This window comes from Dendropsophus ebraccatus, chromosome 7 (genome assembly GCF_027789765.1).
Source record: "Dendropsophus ebraccatus isolate aDenEbr1 chromosome 7, aDenEbr1.pat, whole genome shotgun sequence".
Taxonomy (NCBI): Eukaryota; Metazoa; Chordata; class Amphibia; order Anura; family Hylidae; genus Dendropsophus; species Dendropsophus ebraccatus.
The window spans coordinates 106838464-106859260 of NC_091460.1; the positions used below are offsets into that span (position 1 = coordinate 106838464).

General features: G+C 41.6%; 1 protein-coding gene across 2 annotated transcripts in view; it reads left to right on the forward strand.

The window, feature by feature from the left end:
• The first annotated feature begins 3364 nt into the window (after positions 1-3364).
• The window catches only part of ANTXR2 (ANTXR cell adhesion molecule 2), a 156341-nt gene continuing 138908 nt past the window's right edge, over positions 3365-20797 (forward strand). Inside the window, exons 1-3 of one of the 2 annotated variants that reach the window (XM_069978101.1) lie at positions 3365-3602; positions 3792-3966; positions 15868-15939. In XM_069978101.1, coding sequence (XP_069834202.1) covers positions 3824-3966; positions 15868-15939 — 215 coding nt within the window. In that variant the 5' untranslated portion in view covers positions 3365-3602; positions 3792-3823. Of the gene's footprint in view, positions 3609-3791; positions 3967-15867; positions 15940-20797 lie in introns of both variants that reach the window. The other variant, XM_069978100.1, reaches the window with a different exon arrangement.

The following is a 20797-nucleotide window of genomic DNA, read 5'->3' on the forward strand; positions in this document are numbered from 1 at the left end:
AGATCACAAAGCTCTGAAATGAGTGGGAGCAGATAGTGGTTCTTGATAGTCATCTTATTCAGGCCCCTGTAGTCAATACTCAAGGATTCATCCTTTTTCTCCACGAAAAAGAAACCTGCCCCAGCTGGACTGCCTTAACGATCCAGCCCATGTGCCATGCTCACACAGGTGATGAATAGTAGAAAATCTGCCTGGAGCATTCCTAATGATGAAGAGGGCGGGGAGGAGGGACAGAGAGGTTGTGCCAGCCTAATGCATACACACTCTAGGCCACACCAGTTTGACACAGAGCTGCAAGTTTAAAAGTTGTTTTTCAGGACAATAGCTGCATCACCTGCCGAACGGACCCCAGGACAGATCTTGGATTAAAAGCAGCTATCTGAAGATACAAGTGGTTTGGGGGAGGGGGGGGGGGGGTCAGATTGTGGGTACAGAGTCACTTTAAGCAAATGTGGAACCTGCCCATTCACCTTGAGTTAGTGGTGAGTTTGCTACCAAAGTCAATGATTGATTTTAAGCAGCTAAATCTGAAATGTTTAACTACATTGTTGATATTCACTAACCGAGCTTTGAGAGGTCTATGAAATATAGCAACACAAGAGAATGTAACTATTTATACCACATAAATGGTTCACATAGTTCTCCCAGCTAGAAGTCTACTTGCTGAGTGCAGTCTATGGCCATATTCAAGAACTGTAAAAGGATGGCCACCATTTGAATTTAAAGTAACGGCCATTGTTTTCACTCTTCAATGATTTTTATTAAAGTCTACTGAAACAACAGCCGTTGGTTCACACAATGTATAAAATATGTATGAATGTATAAACAAATTAATGTTTATGTCGTTAACTTGCAGCCGTTATTTTAAGTTGTTCACACATAGTACTTTATTTTCACCGTCCTTTGTATTAAAATGACCCTTTAAATTACAGGCACACCCAAAAGGCCCATCTTTGACTCTGAACTAGATTAATATTCCAACGGCCGTTATTGCAGTGATGGCTGCTAGAACATGCTAAAACACGGCCGTAATTTTGAGTATCAGAAAACCACCGTAGAACATTTTTGCATGAACATAGCCTCCATTACGAATGGAAAAACAATCAAATACTCTCAATACAATCAAAATAAAGACTAAAGTAGGGCTATGCGTCATCAATATGGTTTGTTGTACAAAATGAGCCACTGGCAGTTATTATTGATGAGCTATTAGTACGAATAGTATGCTATTTACGCTATTCGATTGCATTCGAATATTCGAACAATAACGCAGTAAAAATTTGATTTGCCCTCCCACATCCCCTGGAGCTTTTTTTCCCAGCAAATAAACATGCAGGGGGGAAGGACAGGCACTAGGAATAGGCAGGACTTTTAAAAAAAAAAACTCTAACTGTGATTGACTGGCTAAACTACAGTATGTCACCTCCTGAATATAAGAATAGTGGATTTAAGATTTGTGTCACTTGCTGGTTGGAGCTAGAGAGGGACAGACTGTATACCAGGGAGAGAAAGCTTAGGTGAAGTTAGGTAGGAAATGACCCCCAAAAGCCCTTGTTAGGACTAAAAGTGTAAAAACCATATATTTAGAAGCTGTTGTGAGACAGGCAGTGTGTTCAGACATCTACTCATAGTGTATACAGCTGTATACTGTGATTGCAGGATAATACCTATTATCTTGCTACTACTGATTTGCGCAGTCTGCATCCTGTAAAGGAGTTAACCGGCTCTTTAATTTTATTGTTGTAAAGAACAATTATATATCCAGTATACGGCTGTATACTGTGATTGTGGGATAATACCTGTTATCTTGCTACTACCGATTTGTAGTTATCGTTAATTTTCGTTATTACATATTTTAAACTGCACCTGACACGTACACAAATGCGTACCGCTAGACCGAAATGTACACTTCTACTTTACGTTCGTAATTTGTTTGTGAATGTTCGGTGAACACGAACCGATCATGATCATTTTTTTTTTTTCTGTTCATGTTAGGGATCTGAACCGAAAATTGGGATGTTCGCTCATCACTAGTGTTAGATGCACCCAAGCATGATTCCCCTGCTGTCCTATATGCATTCCAGAGGTGTTGGCATCATTTCCTGAGGTTTCATTGTGCACTTGGTGACCTCCTAGTGGTAGAATATTAATTTCCAGGTCCCAAGTATTTTTCTCCCATAGACTATAATGGGATTCGATATTCATACGAATATACGAATATCGTGAGCTATTTGAATCGATTTTCAAATTATCGAATATTTCACTATTCCCTAATCTGTAGCAGTTACACAATCACTGGACTGGAACTGGACTTTTATGAACAAAACACAAAGGGAACCTGTCACCCCCCGTGCTGAGGCAGAGCCCGGAAGACCCCCCCCGGTGCAGACCCATATACTTACTGCTTCCACGAAGTCCCGGAGCCCGTTTTGCCATCGAGATATCCCCATCCGAAGCCGCGTGCGAGCTCATCTCTGGTGAGCGCGCTGCTTCGGATGGGGATATCTCAGCGGCGGGATGGGCTCCGGGACCTTGTGGAAGAGGTAGGTATATGGGTCTGCAACGGGGGCTCTGCCCCGACACGGGGGGGGGGGGGGGTGGTGACAGGTTCTCTTTAATGCTAGTATGTTGTGGTTATGTACAGCACACTGATAAGTGTAATAAGGAGTATATAATAATGGTGCCTGTATATAGGTAAGAGCCCTGCGTGTTTAGATATACTGTATATTGTCTATATAACTTCTATTCAATCTTTTTTTTATTTGATTTTACACACTGACGGTTAGGGCCCTATTACACGGGACAATTATCGTGCGAAAAATCGTTATACCGTTCGAATTTAAACAATAATCGTTCTGTGTAATTGCAGGCAAAGATCGAAAAATCATTAATATGTTGTTGATCGTTGATTTAGATCTGAACCTAAAATTATCGTTAATTGTTCGCTAATCGTTCGCTCATTCCACATTCATTCGCTCAAGTTCCGCATTTGTTCACTAATCGTTCAGTGTAATTGCACACTGTTCATTGTTTTCCTAGGATCAGAAGGAGCAAACTATCATAGTAACGATCGTAGTAGTGATCTTGTTTGCGATCGTTTATCGTTAGTCGTCAATTGTTAAAAATCGCTCAGTGTAATAGGACCCTTACTGTAACATTATATTATAGAGTGGTTACCTTCCTTTGAGATAAGATACTCCACTGTTAAGGCAAGGCAATGCCAGTCTGAAACCAAAGTTTCCCTTCCCTGCAGCTCTGTGAGTGTGAGGGAGGTTACAAGCAGCTGAGACGTTTAACAGACATTGGAGCAAACTTAGTAGAGTTAGTAATAGAGCTGGCACTAGACTGACTAGAATCTCCACCCTTCCAGGCATGCTCAGTCACATCTCACAACCAGGGGGGCTAGAGCCAGATTGCTTCTGCTGTTTTCTATATAAGGGTGAAAGACAAGGAACCAGAAGACTCCAAGTGACCAGAAACTACTGACAACTGATCCTAAAACTTGTGTTCAGCCTTACAAAAGACTGTGAGAAGGGAAGACACAAAGAGACTGCCAGCACAAGGAGGCTGTGTTATGATCTGAGCCTGGGACATACAAGACAGTAAGGGTAATGCAGCAGTGGAGAGGAGGGTGGGGATAACTAATAGTATCTGCATACTCTATGTAGTGTGCACAGAGAATAGGAAGTAAGAGAGTGTATAGAGGGAGGATGTGCTGCCCATAACGCAGCTTAATGGAAGAAGAAGTACTAGGACTCTGCCTGATGTTGTGTATACATTCATCTTCATAGTATTAAAGGATCCCCATCCTGCTGAAGACAAGATGAAGTGCAGCTCTAGGCATCTCCCTGGGTGCTGGATCCTACTTGCAGGACTGCTTCTCCAGATTTCATTCCTTCCTCCACTCACTGAGGCTGAGGAGCCTTCATGTCAAGGAGCCTTCGATCTCTACTTTGTTCTGGACAAGTGAGTATAAGGGGTTGAGTCCTGGGGTATGAAGCGGTTAATGGGCTGATAGGACTGGAGCATCCTCCCTTGTGCTGATCTCATTGTGTGAGTGCTGATCAGATTTCCTCCAGTCCCTGGAGTACATTACAGGTCAGGCAGATGTTTGACATTGGCCTCTATAGTCACGCCATCCTCTAGCTTCATGCAACAGAAAAGACAGAGACAGATGTGTAGTGTATAAGGACTGAAGAGTACAGCTGCCTGCAACACTTCCCAATCCAGGGCAATGTATACCAGGGATTTCCCGGTCATACACAAAGAAAGTTACCTTGTTACAATCACTACATTAAATATTTGTCCTTTTCTGTGTAAATAGAAACCACATTGGAGCTGTAGAGGGAGAGATGAGTGAGTACAGAAGAGCAGGAAGTCAAAGAGTTAAATGATGCATGGGAGGGCGGGGGTGGATGTGAAGTGGTTTAAGGGGGGTTACAGCCATAAAGGGGTTAATACATTTGTTTTATGAAGTTAGGTTGGTTCTACTAATAAACATGACACCTACCTTCTTTACTTTTCCCTACACATCCTGGACAACTTCTCTTTATTCATTCTTAAAGGGGTAGTCTCATCTAATCTAGTCTAATATAGTTATACTTGTAGTTACACTCGTCAAGTTATATATTTTGGTCTGGCTGTTGTATATATTGTATAACTGTATAGTGTGTGTATATATATATATATATATATATATATATATATATATATATATATATATATAAACCAGGCAGACCACAGTGATGGTCTGTAACCTAGATAACAGACCTGCCAAACAATGGAAGGGAGAGAGCAGCATGTCAGGAGAAAGAGGGGAGTATGCTAAATGAATGTATCTGCAAAAAAAAAAATTTACTTGACCATTTCTACAAGATTAAAGGGGGACTCCAGCTAAAATATTTTTCTTTCAAATCAACTGGTGACAGAAAATTATACAGATATGTAATTTACTTCTATTTAAAAAAAAAATCTCAATTATTCCAGTACAGATCAGCTGCTGGATGTTCTGCAGGAAGTGGTATATTTTTCCAATCTGAAAGAATACACCACTTCCTGCAGGACATACAGAAACTGATACGTACTGGAAGACTTGAGATTTTTAAATGTGCTCTCTACTGCCAACTTTATCCCTGACCAAAGAGGTAGCAAATCCCCATAGAAAACCTCTCCTTCTTTATATAGTTCCTGACATGGACAGAGGGGGCAGCAGAGAACATTGTGTCAGACTGGAAAGAATACACCACTTCCTGCAGGACATACAGCAGCTGAAAGACTGGAAGAGTCAAGATTTTCAAATAGAAGTTGATCTCAAATCTGTATAACTTTCTGAAACCACTTGATTTGAAAGATTTTTTTTTTCCTGCTGGAGTTTCCCTTTAACCATAATAGTTGAGATAGGAATACCCCTTAACTATATTCCAGCTGCTTTGTTTCTCTATCTATTCTCTTGCATACTATTTAAGTTCCATGGAGGCCTATAAATGTAATGTAGGAGTGGAGATATTTCTTGCTCTGGTAACTATTAACCCCTTGGTAACCAAAGGTCTATAGACAGGAAGATGACACATATGTCGTTCATGTGCCTTCATTTTTTTTTTTTTTTTTCAAAGTAAGAACCATAAAACAAATTGGAATTTCTATCCGTTCATTTCTTACTGAAGGTAATACAAAATATGGCATCTGTTGGAGCTCCCATATCCCATCCGGCTGTAACAGGTTCTTGAATAGGAAAGCAGGGTAGTTAGGTAGCAGTTTGTTTAGTGGAGAAATAACCCTGTATACAGGGCCTGGATGGGGGCAAGCACACAGCACTGGCAGACAAGTAGCGGCCAATAGTTCGGATATGTACACATGTGCTTGATCCACTCTGGATTTGGATTTATTCATATTAATAAAATCTGCAGCATCCAAACTTCTGTGTGAAATCCACAAAGGAATAAGTGTGTGTTAATGTACCTGTAAAGAGAATCTGTCAGCTTCGTACCAGGTACAGAGATGCAGATAGGTAGATATAACTGACAGGACCTGTAGTGCTGCTCACTCCCCATGTATCTGTGGTCTTACTGTACAGAGAAAAGAAGAGATGTGCTGTACTGAAATAACAAAGAATGACTCCAAGGACAACAAAGAAAAACAAATTAATAGGATGAGGTAGTTTTGTGGCTGTCACATAGAGCAGTCATGTGGCTGTGGCTGTCACATAAAGCAGTAATGTGGCTGTGGCTGATGCCATTGCTACAGGACCGGTAACCATATGCTGGTGGGGACCAGTAAGGGCCCCATTCCACGGGCCAAGCAACGATGTAAAATGATGTAATTACTGATGTCCTTGCAGCCCTTGCAGCATACATTACCTGGCATGGCTTCTCCTGTGCTCGGTCTTCCTCCCCGGGTCCCGCGGTGCAGCATCAACTCCGGCCTGTGATTGGCTGAGCGGTCTGACAGCTTAGTCAGGCCGCTCCGGAGCTGCTGCTGAACGCGGAACCCGGGGAGGAAGACGGAGCGCAGGAGAAGCCCTGCTAGGTAATGTATGCTGCTTGAATCGTTGGTTGCCGCTCACCGATATTCCACCGTAGAGATGCGCAGGTGGTGAACAATGATTTTAGGTTTGAACCTAAATGAACGATCAGCCAATGACACGATCATCGGCTGATCGTTCTCTCTATTCCACCGAGCAATAATCGGACGAATTGGTCTGATTCGGCTGATTATCGCTCCCGTGGAATAGGCCCCTAAAGCTTTGGCACAGGAGCGGCCCTGGATTTGACAGGTATATAATGGTAACATTTCCTGCAAGCACTATTATTATACACAGACCACCCCTAAAGATATGAAGCATAGACCATTTTGAAGGGGAACTATTAGCAGATTAGACAAATGTAACCTGCTGATAGCTCCCTATAAGGAGGAAGGTGTGTGTCTTACCTTCCTCCTCGGCGCAGGTCCTGCTCTGTTAGTTGGGTTAAACTCTGCTCTGGAGCACCGTTAGGCGCACTGCTGCCTCATCCAGCCAATCCCTTCTAAGGATAATCAATGGAGTGGGCAGGCCAGATGATGCGGCAATGCTCCTAACAGTGAACCAGAGCGGAGTTTACCCTGACCAACAGCCCAGGACCGGTGCCAAGGAGGAAGATAAGAGACATATCTTCTCAGCGTCCCCGGCGCTATAGGGGGCTATCAAGAGGTTAGATAACCTCTTCATCCCATATCACTCCCATGAGCACCTGTGATCTGCTTTTTTCACTGGAAGTATTTTTTAGAGGGTTTTCTTAGGCTACATTCCCCTGTTTCATATATATATGGGTTATGTGCTACGGACCAGACGTTGGAACTTCCAGTATCATCATTCATTATAATGCCATGAGCTCCGAAATGGTTAAATCTTCGCACTACTGTAGTGCTGAAATTTATGCAGATTCGGTGCTCATGGCATTATAATGAATGATGATGACGGGAGTTCCAACCTCTGGTCTGTAGCACATGATCCATACTGCATATACGTGCCGTGCACGGAACGGGGGAATGTGGTCTTAATGTTTTCACTAACAGAGAGTTATTCTGAGAATGGGGTGCTCCTCTGTTACTTCCATGTGCCCTAATAGGGTATAATGGCCGCTCTCTATAAGGCAGACTGCTCCTTTTTGGAATATGTATCTGTTGAGTACAGATGATGCGTTTACGTTATTAGCTGGCTGCACAGTCCTGATGATTCTGCTTGTAAACTGTAATGTGATTACACCTTTAACTCTTTACTGTCAAATGGCATGGAGCAATGCAGACTTCAAAATAAGTGAACCAGTACTGGATCCCAGAGAGCAGGATTTTCCACTAAAGAGACAACATACTGTTATAGACCAGCAGCAGATATTATTATAACATAATAGTAAAATAGATGAACAACGGCAACTCACCAATGTAGAGCGGAATACGATGCTTTATTTCAGGAAAAGAGCAGTGTACAAGCAGAAGGTGCGTTCCACAGATAAGAGCGACGGCGTTTCGCGCTTGTGAGCCAGTTGAAGCGCGCAAGCGCGAAACGCCGTCGCTCTTATCTGTGGAACGCACCTTCTGCTTGTACACTGCTCTTTTCCTGAAATAAAGCATCGTATTCCGCTCTACATTGGTGAGTTGCCGTTGTTCATCTATTTTACTATTATTCATATTGGACTTGCACGTTCAGCAGCGAGCACCACCAGAGCGGTCAAGTGGCCTAAATAGAGAAGCTGTGGGGTCAGGAGCACTGGCGACCGTAGTGCCTGCACTTTCTCCTTTTGTTATGGACATTATTATAACATACTGTACCTCTGTTTTCTACAAAGTATAAGTGCAATATAAGGCTATGTTCACATTCTGTAAGAGACTGGCCGTTTCGTGACCTGGCTGGGTCGCCTGACTTTCGGGTTTGTCAGATCCTTAAACAAAACACATTTTGGCTGGCTTCACACTTAGTAAGACACCGGCCGTTCTGTGACCTGCCCGTGTCACAGAACGGCCGGTGTCAGTGAAGTTCATCCCCGCCTGCAATACCTCCTGGATGAATTTTATTTATGTTGAATTGGGATCCCAATTCACCATAGCATACAATGTAAAGTGCAGCCTGAGTGATTTGTCAGTGTTGTGCGGCCGTTATTTAATGAATAACAGCTGCAAGAACCTGACATGTCAGTTTTTCGTGTGGCCGCTAGGAATCCCAGACGGAGTATATACTTTGGGGGTGATTTATCAAAGGGTGTAAAATTTAGACTGGTGCAAACTGCCCACTGCAACCAATCACAGCTCAGCTTTCAGCTCCAGTAAAGTGAAAGAGGAGCTGTGATTGGTTGCTGTGGGTAGTTTGCACCAGTCTAAATTTTACACTTTCATAAATCACCCCCAATGTGTATACACGCTGAGATTCCATTGACTCTTAATGCAATGTATATTTTGAAATAGTCACAGACGGTGTTGCAATTTGCAACAACGGCCGTGATTAATTCAAAATATACATTGTGTGAACATAGCCTAAAACAGCTAAATGATTGCAGGCATTTAGCTGTTTGGTGAGGTTGAGCAAGTTCACTCATCTCTACTTACCTGTCCACGCTCCCTGTGTCCTTCTTCTCTGGTCTCAAGATGAGAGTGACAGCCCTCTTAGCCAATCACTGACTGACTAAGATGGGACAGTGCCGCAGCCAGTGTTTAGCTGAGCGGGCTGGAGGTGGCGGGAGACACCGGAGACCCGTAGGAGGGCACCAGGAGAATAATGATATAAAATATAGACTCACCTTTTGTTAAATGTAATATGGGGAAAAAATAAAATTAACATTAATAATAATAATAATAATAATAATAAATTATATATATATATATATATATATATATATATACATTACTGCCATATTTCCTAATGAATTATTCCATAAATAGGACTCTTAGTCAAAAGGTCTGGCTAATAAATGTGTCACAAGGGTAAATTCCTTTGAACACAGCTGACCATATATGTATCACTACGTTGTAATTGATATCCTGTGGATTTGATGGCAGATTCTCCTGCTTTGTTCATTGATAATTTGAATGTTCATGTGATGACTTGTCCGCTTAATAAGGACATGTGTCTTTGGTATAACCAGCTGTGGCGAAATGTTTCTCATATTTGGAATTGCTGTATTCGCGCTTATATTCTAAACATAGATTACAATATTAGTAAGATATAGCTACACAATATACCTCACTTAAGTAGTGGTTTTGTAACAATTAGTTAAACTTGTGGACAGCTTACTCTTTCCACCTTCAGCTTGGTATTATTCTACCTACCTTAGGCCCCATTTCTATCATGTTTCAAGGTATTCCTTGAGATAATGGCAAAAAGGTATGATGATGTATACTGCAGCCTCCTCCCAGAGGGCACTTTGAGTTTCATGGTGGAACATACTCTACTTGTGACTACATTTAGTCCATTACCTGGATAGATACTTAAGAATTCTGCATAATAAAATGATCTATTCGAGAAATGAGCATGAGCATTAGCAGATACATGCGGTCCACCAAACTCAATGGGCCCACCAGGATTATGCCATTGTATAGTCACCATACACTCCCCCCCCCCAATATCTCATGATGTGAATGAGGTCCAAATAAAGGGATATCCAATCTATACAATCTCTTGTTGTTAGCAAGGTCCATATGTTAGTTCTATTTATTAAAAAAAAGTATCCTGGAGGGAAAGAAAACTGTGTTTTAATCAACTGGTGTCAGAAATGTATACTGATATATAAATTACTTCTATTGGCGAAAGCATCAAGACCTGAGCTAAAGTTCTTTTCCCTGGGAGTCGGAATCTGTCAGCAGCCAGGCCTTCCCTGATGTACTGACAGTTTGCTGTAGCTGGGAGTCTCCTAGTAAGCATGGTGCCTTTTGGTAATTTTTCTGTGCAGTCGATTATGCACAATTCTAGGTCTCCTACTGTAATGAAGACTCAAAGAGGAGTTGCAGCTCAGTGTTTGTGCTGCACTTTAGCATGCCTCACCACTCCTTCCTCCTCCCTCTTTTTCATGAATAATCAATGCTGCTGGGCCTTCTGCTTGGTCAGCTGTCAGTCAGTATCTGCCGACAGAAGACTGATCTACAATCAGAGACACTGGATGACAGCTGAGCGAGCAGGAGGCCTGGCAGCATTGATTATTTATGAAGAAGAGGGAGAAGGAAGGAGTGGTGAGGTGTGCTAGAGTGCAGCACAAACACTGAGCCACAACTCCTCTTTGACTCTTCATTACAGTAGGAGATGTTAGATTGTGCATAATCCACTGCACGGACAAATTACCAAAAGGTACCATGCTTACTAGGAGACTGCCAGCTACAGCACACTGTCAGCACCTCAGGTAGGTCCCGGGTGCTGACAAATTCCTTTTAAATATATCTGCAGTAGGAAAAGTGTTTGAAGAGCTCAGTACCTTATATACATCTGAGGTTGTGTTAGGTTTCATCAGTGCAAAATAAGTAGTATTATTCTACTGATTTTCTATTTATATTTATCTTCAGCGGAGCATTACATGACCTGTCATCATGACTGTCATGAAGTTAAAAAAGAAGTCCGGCAACATTTTTTATTAAAGTTTTGTATTGCCCCCCAAAAGTTATACAAATTCCAAATATACAGTACACTTATTACGGGAAATGCACATAAAGTCCTTTTTTCCCTGCACTTACTACTGCATCAAGGTTTCACTTCCTGGATAAAATGGTGATGTCACGACCCGACTCCCAGAGCTGTGCGGGCTGTGGCTGCTGGAGAGGATGATGGCAGAGGGATGCTCAGTGTCCCTCCAGTGCCCTGTGTCCCTCAGTGTCCCTCTGCCTGCCTTTAATAGGCTGCACAAATGATCAAGCAATTGTTTGTCTGTCCTCCACCCTATACTTGATTGAGGCTTGTAAAGGTTTTAAAAATGAGTGCTAATCTTCCTGATCACAAACTCATTTGCAAAGCTGGGTCTGCCCTTAGATTGTGTAGTTTACACTGTCTTAAGGTCCCCTTACAACTTATACATTTGTCAGCTCTACTCGCCACTCAGACGTCGGTATAAGGTGTATGGAGCTCTCCTGACTAAACACTGACAGATGATGTCAGTGGACATAGGTTTAGTATGTGATGGAAAATCACCACCTGACTCCTTTGCTCTGAGAGACTCCTTTGCTCTGGCTGCAGTTCAACCCGCCCTTCGCCATAGAGAACAGCTGAGCATTCCTGTGTATGAGGAGGACTAGGGCTGGCCGGGAGAGATAACCGATGACAGAACTATTGTTTGGCCATTAGTTATTGAAGGTTTATGGCCACCATAAGAATTAGGTTTAGTACATCTGAGCCATTGTGTTACTTCTCTACCTGCCTTTCATAGCAAACACTCTGTCACGATTATGTGTGTGGACTTAGTATTCCTCAATATTCATGAGGACCTGCTCCTTTCACCTACCAGCAGCTGATTGACAGCTGTCTGCCTATACATATAAAGGCAAAGAACTGTCAATCAGCAGTCAGTGGGTGGAGGCAGTGGAAGGGCACAGTCCCGTTCTCCTGCATATAAGGATAGCGGCCGCACATAATGATGGCAGAAATATATTGTTTTGTTCAGCATATTTGTCACCAGTTTATGATGCCCTTAGACAGATTCCCTTTAACTAAAGTAATGTAAAGATAAGGGCAGACACATCTGTAGGTACTTGGACCTCTTTTGAGTAGCAAGTGAGTGATGTCACAGGTCATGTGATACATAGATATAGAGTAGTTAAACTGGTACTCCGGTGATTTTTTTTTTCTTTTGAGTCAACTGGTGTCAGAAAGTTATATAGATTTGTAATTTACTCCACTCTTCCAGTACTTAACAGGTGCTGTATGTCCTGCAGAAAGTGGTGTATTCTTTCCAGTCTGACACATTGCTCTCTGCTGCCACCTCTGTCCATGTCAGGAATTGTCCAGAGCAGAAACATGTTTTCTATGGGAAATTGGTACTGCTCTTGATAGTTCCTGACATGGACAGAGGTGTCAGTAGAGAGCACTGTGTGCGATTTGAAAGAATACACCACTTCCTGCAGGACATACAGCAGCTGATAAGTACTGGAAACTTGATATTTTGAAATATAAATAAACTACAAATCTGTAGAACTTCATGACATCAGTTGACTTAAAAAAAAAAAAAAAACAAACATTTAGCCAGTGTTCCCCTTTAAATTTCTAATATGCTGCGGACAGCAAAGGTGAAATAATTAGCAATGAATAAATTGTAGATACACTAAATGGTGATGATATTGTGTGTTTAAAAGCAGTTATTCCTCTTCTGTTTTCATCATTCACAGCTGTAGGTAATGAGCATAGTATCTTAGAAATTCTTTACATATATTGTTTTTTGTATAATATTATTATATTTCTTTCTTTAATTATTTGCTTTGTAATATACTCATGTACTATTGTGTTTGGGAAGCCTTGCAGCCTTTCACCTAATAGAAGACATGAATATATTATAACATTGAGTAACATTTTTTTTCTGTGCCAGCAATTGCCGTTATGCTGGATGCACATTCCCTGTTCTTATCCCACTGTTCTGCTAAACTGGTTTTAATAGTAACAGCAATATACAGATGTGACTAAGTATACGTCTTTGGCCAGCAGCACTCATCAAACTCCACAGTATTTTGACTCTGCTCTTCAGAAATGTTGGCCTCTGTGCACATCACATGACTTGACCATTTGGCGGTGAAGCATGGTTTTAACCCTACAAGATGTGGAGGACCACATTTGAGGAAATGTTAACCTCTTCGGCTGCCACAAATCAAGAACTTACTAGTCTCTTCTGTACAATAGAGAGTACTAACATTCTTCCAGCCCTGGAATTTAAACAGTCTGGAATCGAAGTAATTGCTGTCAGAGATAGTGCAGAACATATTGCGCTTCGACCAACAAAACCCAAACTCAGTGTTCGTGTTCTAGTAAATTCTGGATGAATTCCACATTGCTGTTTGTGTGATGTTATCTTCATTAGGAAACTGTTGAGCTTCAGTCAGGCTTTAGAAAATACTACCTCACCCATTGTAAAGCAACTACTTTTTATCCCAAGCCCTCAATACACTTTTAGGCTATGTTTACACTGCGTACGAGTCCGGCCGCATTTCGTACGCCGCCGTACATGTGCGGCTGAAACTACGGGCGTGGGAAAAATAGACATGCGGCCGAAAGCGTACGAACCGCGAACATACGCCCGCAGTACAGTTATGCTTCCCTAGCTTGTTTCGAAGCGATCTGATCTGAAATCTTCGCCCGGCCCCGTAAACCACACAGAACCTTTTTGATTGAAAAATCAAGTTCAATTTGACTGAAATAAGTACTTTGTACAGGACCACATGGAAATCCACGGCCGTGAGTTTCAACATTTCCGTCCTCAAACAATGGTCTTGTTCATTTTTCACGGCGCCGTATATGACCGGCCGTAAGCTCATACTTAGTGTGCATTGTGCGGGCGTAGATCGTATACTTTCAAGCGAACGCATCAAACTCAAAACTACGTGCGTATATTCGCGGTTCGCACTACGGCTGGAAACATACGCAGTGTGAACATAGCCTTAAGCCTCCTTCACACATCCGGTAACTTTTCCTGATAAAAAATCTGAATACATTTCCAGACCCAGTGGGTTCTATTGGGCACAGATGCCAGGGTTTGTCCTATATTTGTCTGAACCCTATGGGGACAACCAGAATTCCAGACAGCTCTGCATGCACATCCACGATCTGTCTCGTACTCTCGATACAGTTCAAACTGTTCAAACTCCTAATTAGGAGAACATACAATTAAATGTGGTGCTACGATTGACCATTGGCTCCCAACCCTGTCAATAACTCTTGTGGCCAAACGCAGCATTCTACCACTGACCACAAGAGGCCGCTACCTCCCTCCCAGCGGTGTGACACAGGCAAGGCAAGAAGAACTAAGGAGAAGCCAGAGGAGGACAGCGCTGCAGCCTGCAGCAGGTGAGTATGATTTTTTTTCCCCCTCCTATATTTTTACGGCCAGGAAACACTGATGGTTTCCTGAAGCCTCCTGAGACGTTTCCTCATTAGTGTTTTTTGACTGTAGAAATGGCCACAGATGTGTAAATGGGGCCTAAAACTAGTCCTATTTACATCACATGCCCACACATTAATTCTATGTTCTCTGCACAACACTACATAATGCTATAGAATGCTACCATTTACCAAACTAAATACCCCCTCTGTATGGTGCTCACATACTGCCACCATACTGCTGCCATGTGGTATCCACATACTGCATATATGGACACTTAGCAAAGTAGCAGCATATTAAAAGTTAATTCTGGGCGGAATACCACTTTAACTTCTAGTCTCTTTACTAACATGGTTGTGTACAACATGACATGTAAAGTGATTCTCACCTTTTACAATAGTGAATAAGTAATGTTATGATGTTGAGAAGAAGCCTTAATGTTCAGTATTTTACAGCTGTGTACTTTATTAGATGGAAATGTTGACTATTGTTTTGTTCAGTGTGAAGTTGGCAAGTCTTCTTTATTGCATCATTTTTATGTCCGTATTTTAGATTGCGCCAGATTTTATTATGCAAGTTTGTGGGATCGGTTATCTGTCTCTGTCCAGGGCCTAGACTCATTTACCAGTATACAGTCTCACAATCTAATGTTAAACTGACACTAACCTGATTGTCTGATCACAATACCATTTTTTTTTTTTTTTTTTATAAGGTCACAATCAGCGAAGTTATAAAATTAAGTTACTGTAGATTTGTGTTTGAGCTTTCAGACTTCCACTGTTGCCTCAGAAGTGTCTCGTTTTAAAATCTAAACCAACAGTAGATGTGATATAAAGCAGGTTTGCAGTTAACATTCATTAATATTATTATTTTAGTTATCATGCTGTAAAACAAAGCTATACTTACTTGTATCCAGGTCCAGCCTCTGGAAGCCTTTTAGTCTTCTGCTGGTTGAAAAAAAGAGACTTAACACATGAAGTGAGTGCTCAGATAACCTGGGAAACAAGGGACTTCCTGTGTTAACTCTCTTTTTTTCAACCAGCACAAGACTAAGAAGCTTCAGGAGACTGGACCTGGATACAAATAAGTATAGCTTTGTTATAAAGCATGAGAACGAAATAAATAATGCAAATTGCAAACATGCTTTATATGACATCCCTTGTTAGTTTACATTTTAAAAGTTAAAACGAAAGTGATGCTTTGACTTAAAGGGGTACTCCAGAGATTTTTTTTCTTACTTATCAGCTGCTGTATACCCTGAAGTAAGTTGTGTATTTTTTCCAGTCTGACATGGTACTCTCTGAATTAACTTTTTTTATTCTTTTCTTTTTCTTCTAAGGTCTGGGAGTGTGGCACATAACTGGCATGAAATCTACAGCTTTGTGGAGACTCTAACTGAAAGATTTGTAAGGTAAAGTCAAGTCTATAATAATACTGTCTGAAACAAACTAAGTAGGCGGGAGCACGGGCAGGTAGTGTATTAGCCCAGCAGCTGGTGGGTTAAGTGGGCAGCTGCTACATTCTCGCAGCGGAATAAAAATCTGCTGCAAAAAAGCGGAGCCATAGCGGTACTCGTGAAACTGTCCGTATACATTTTATAACTCACCCCTAAAGGCCTATAGGGTTCAGAATGATGCCTTGTAGGATTTTCTTGGCCTAAGTGATCATTCTGCATGTAGCCATATGTTTCTGTGGTTGCAGTGATCTAGTTTGCATGTAGTAGATAAGTATCTATGTGGTCGTGTCATGATTTGGTTGTTTTTATGCTGTTTTTGTAACAACAGAAAATAAAATAAAAAAAAAAACAAAAAAAAAAAAACAATGAAGTTCTGATTCAACCTCATGCTTATTTTCTTATTTCTTACTTCCATTTAAAAACCTTAGTGAGCAAATCCTTACACGACCCTATGTGATCAGCAAATAGCATTCCTGCACAACTGTGTAATCGTACAGCGTGAATGCACAATCTTTCCCTATTTCCCTCCATCATAGACAAAGGAGCAGAGTAAGGACAAAGGATGGTTATTTGGGACAGCTGCACTTAATAAAATAAAGCTGGGTTTTCAGACACTAAAAAGTCACTCAATCTGCTGTAACGGAACAAAGGAAAAATAGTATTTCCGTTGCAGCAAGGAATTCTTGCATTTCTATGCTTTGCTCTTTGTATGATAGAGGAACATGCAGCATGGTAATATACGATGCATAAGGGGAATGGCCGTGTTTTAGGAAAAACTACTCAGTGGGGCTGGCACAATTTTACAGCTCGTTCTTGTTGGTTGATGTTATTACTTTACTGATATTATTCTCATTATACTTGTTTGACCTACACTACTGTATTGATTAGATTAGATACATGGACAGTAGGTATATAGCCGCCCTTTTTGTGGTTATTGTCCACTGTAATCTCTATATTTTAATGCTGTTAAAAGCATTTAGAACACTAAATTATCTTAAAGGGAACATGTCAACATTAAAATGCAGTCCAGCCTACAGGCAGTTTGTTATAAAGCTGGAGGAATCGGACAGATCGTTATACTCTGAAACCTTGGATTACAGAAACTTGGTCTTAAAGCGTTTTGCAAGACAAGATAATCATTTTACTAAATTATAACTTGGTAAACGAGCAAGATTTGGTATTAAAAGGCCCCTGTGACCCCATCCTGATACTGTACTGGGTAGAAAGCCCTCTGATTTGAACTCACTGCCGGTGATCAGGCACCTTCCAGCTCTCCACCAGTGCCTGTCCGCGTCAGGGACTCTGTACAGCTGCAGAGATCCTCCTGTGGAAACGAGCAGCCTTATTGCCTTATTTCCTCTCCCTGCTGCCGGAGTGTGAGTGGGGCTGTGGTGCCCTCTTACTCAAGTGTTTAGGCAGTCTAAATCCTGCATGCACACTCACCCTAGTGGTGAGTGCTTCACCTCCCAGGGCCATGTCCGGACACCTCCTAGCGATACCCCGCACATGTGACTGCTATTTTGCCCACACGTGGCACTGCATGGTGTATGACCACTTCTTCCCTCTGACCCCTTCACCAATAGCTGCTACAGGCAGCCAACACTAGTACCAGCGGGTTTGCAGCCACCTGGGGAGTTGTGTGTGGAGGGAGAGTTAACTAATTAACCCCTTCTTTACTGATACATAACACTTTACCTACGCTATTTTTAGTCATGGAACAAATTACCTGTGTTTCAATTATTTCTTATGGGAAAATTTGCTTTGATATGAGTGATTTGGATTACAAGCATGTTCCTGAAACGGATCATGCTTGAATTCCACGTTTTACTTTATAGTTTTGTGGGAAAAGATTGAATATAATTTATTTTTTAAATCTCTGCTCATTCTGGACTTCGGAGCCCACTGTAAGGTTCTACTCAGTGAGTGATCTCTTCCCTGTATGAGCAGAGTATGAGTCCCTGACTCTCACATACCAGTTGACTTCAACAGTGACTTCAATGAGTAAGTTATATTGAATCTTTTCCTACAATACTGTATATCAGTCTTCTCAGCTACTCCCGTTCTGTAACGCATTGCTATATACCACACTGATTGTTTAATGTGAAATATTGTTTTAAAATTACAGTCAGTGTTGGTGTCAAAGTGCCTCTAATTTAATGTTGTATTTAGCTCCATGTTCCGTCACATAGAACAGAAGAGAACAACATCAAAACTTTGTTCTCCTTATCTGTAAGTTGTTTCTTGTCAGTGTGAGGCATCGGGGACCTGACAGGTCCTTTTTAAGTTGTTGATTTTTATACAATTTAATAGTGAAGTATATAAAAATCTGAAAACATTTGAGAAAATACAGAGCCAAACATCCCTGTCCTCTGTCATGTCATCAGTTCCCATCCTTTGCTAAAAACAGGAAACACTGATCATGCAAAAGTTTCTTTTGTATTTAGCAGGACAGGAAAGTGTAACATAGTACAGCACCAGTTGAAGGTGTTGAAATACAAACTAGGGTGTTGTAAATAGAACAGTGATCTCCTGAACAATTTATCTGATTGATTGATTGATTGCATGTCTTATCACAATTTTTCTGCTACTTTCAATAATATTCATTTTTCGAATAACTTATTAGTCTATCGCCATTGGTTTGGCGACAAATATTTTTCTATTACAATAGGAGCCCCTTAATGCATCCAAGCAATGAACTTACAGAATAAATGAATTTATCGCACTCCCATTCTCAGGATTGGGGGAGAATACTCCATTAACAATGTGGTGATCCACCAGGTTATATTATGACAGGTGGTTGTGTCAGCTCAGCCTGCTTTGTGTTGTGGCTGGCTGTACTCCCCAAATGGTCGGTAATCTGCTGGGTTGTGATGGGTCCCTTGGGCTCTTTTCACGGTAGTCCTGAGTGGCAATTGACCCACCTGGACTATCAGTACCGCCACCCACAGGAAGGGGAAAAATAACCCAAGGTATTCTGCTGATGTGTGTGGGTCAGAATGTTCCTAGACTCTTCTCTATTTGAGTGTTTAGCACTGCATAGTAGATATAGTAGAAGTGGTAGGAGAACTGGTTGTCTGTAGCTGCATCTGAACTCATGTGTCACCAACTAGACCAGACTGAACTGCATTTTGGTCCCGGGCAAGGGTCCTGGCAGAAGCCAGCCCCTGGCTTGGCCACAACAGGGACGTTTGCTCTGTGTGTCCTTCTCCCACGAGAATCCAACTAGAACTGAACTTACTTCCTCCACCAAGTAACTACTTCCTACAGGGGCTAACTAATCTACCCTGTGAGTGGTGGGAAGAACTGTGTGCAAAACAAATAAGAAAAGAGATTAGTCAGAAGTAGAGAGCACCTCCTATTGGTCAATAAGAGCTCATGGTACACATAAAACATTAACCCAATACTGACTTCAGCTGTGCAATACATAGAACTACAAATAAAAGACACTGACATCTAGTGGTGAAACTTCAAAGTACCCTTTATCACCACTTAACCTGAAGAAAGAAGCTTTTGCGACAGGTGTTTAAGAGAAGGGAAAAGAACACCACTGGTGGAACACCACAACAACATCAGAGAAGAGGCCAATTCATGTAGACTGATGAGTCATAATTAGAGATCAGCAAACTTTTCAAAAGTTCAGTCTGGCAGGTTGGCTAAGCATTGAGGCAACACTAAAAAAGCTAAACACATGCAAGCGTTTTGCTGTTTTATGCTGGTTTCACAAATTGCAGTTTTTTTTAAACTGCCATTGCAGTTTTTGTGCTAAAACCAGAAGTGGATTTAATGTATTGGGTAAAATAAAGGAAGCACTTATATGCGTCCTACCTGCTGGATCCATTTCTGGCTTTGGTTTAAAAAATGCAGCGGCATTTTTTTTTTTTTTTTAAAAGGTCATGTGTGAAACCATCATTAGTGCAGTGTAGCAAGTTCACCCATCTCTACTTACCTGTACGTGCTCCCCCAGTTTTGTTCTTCTCTGTTCTCCAGTGTCCCCCATAGGTGCTTTAAGCACACTTAGCCAATCACATATGGGACAGTGTCGGGGCCCATGATTGGCTGAGCAGACTGTCATTTTCATTCTAAGGTGACAGCCCACTCAGCCGATCACTGACTGAGACAGGACAATACCTGGCCAATGATTGGTTGAGTGGGCTGCCATTCTTGTCTATGGAGTGACAGCCCACTTAACCTATCACTGGTTGAGGCACCTTCCCGTCTCAGTCAATGATAAGCTGAACAGGTGGAATAGCTGGAGATACCAGAGGAGAAGGACATCGGGGGAGTGCAGTCACCATCTTTACAAAGTCATTCGGTTTACTTATGTCTAGTCATGGTCTGAATACCACTGGAAGTTAATAACATTGATTATTTTGTGAGATTAGCACCTGTCAAGGGGTGAAATATATATGTGAGCAAAAGATAGTCCATTCTTAGTAGATGTGTTAACAGGCAAAAAAAAAATATGCAAGGATATGGGTAAGGATTAATCAAGGGTCAAATTGTGATGGCTAGATTTGTGGCTCAATAGTTTTCTAATACTGCAGGTACTCTTTAACCCCTTCAGGAACAGACAAATTTTCATTATTGCGCTTTCGTTTTTTCTCTTTGTGTTTAAAAAGCCATAGTACTTTCTTTTTGTCACCCATAGACCCACATGAGCCCTTATTCTATGTGCCACTATTTGTACTTTGCAATTTTTCCAATTTCCCCCCCCCCCCCCCCGGAAATTATATGTGTTTCTGTGCTCTCAGTGAAATCACCATAACAGAAACTCGTATCACAGATACTGATGATGCTTATGCCGCTCCTGACA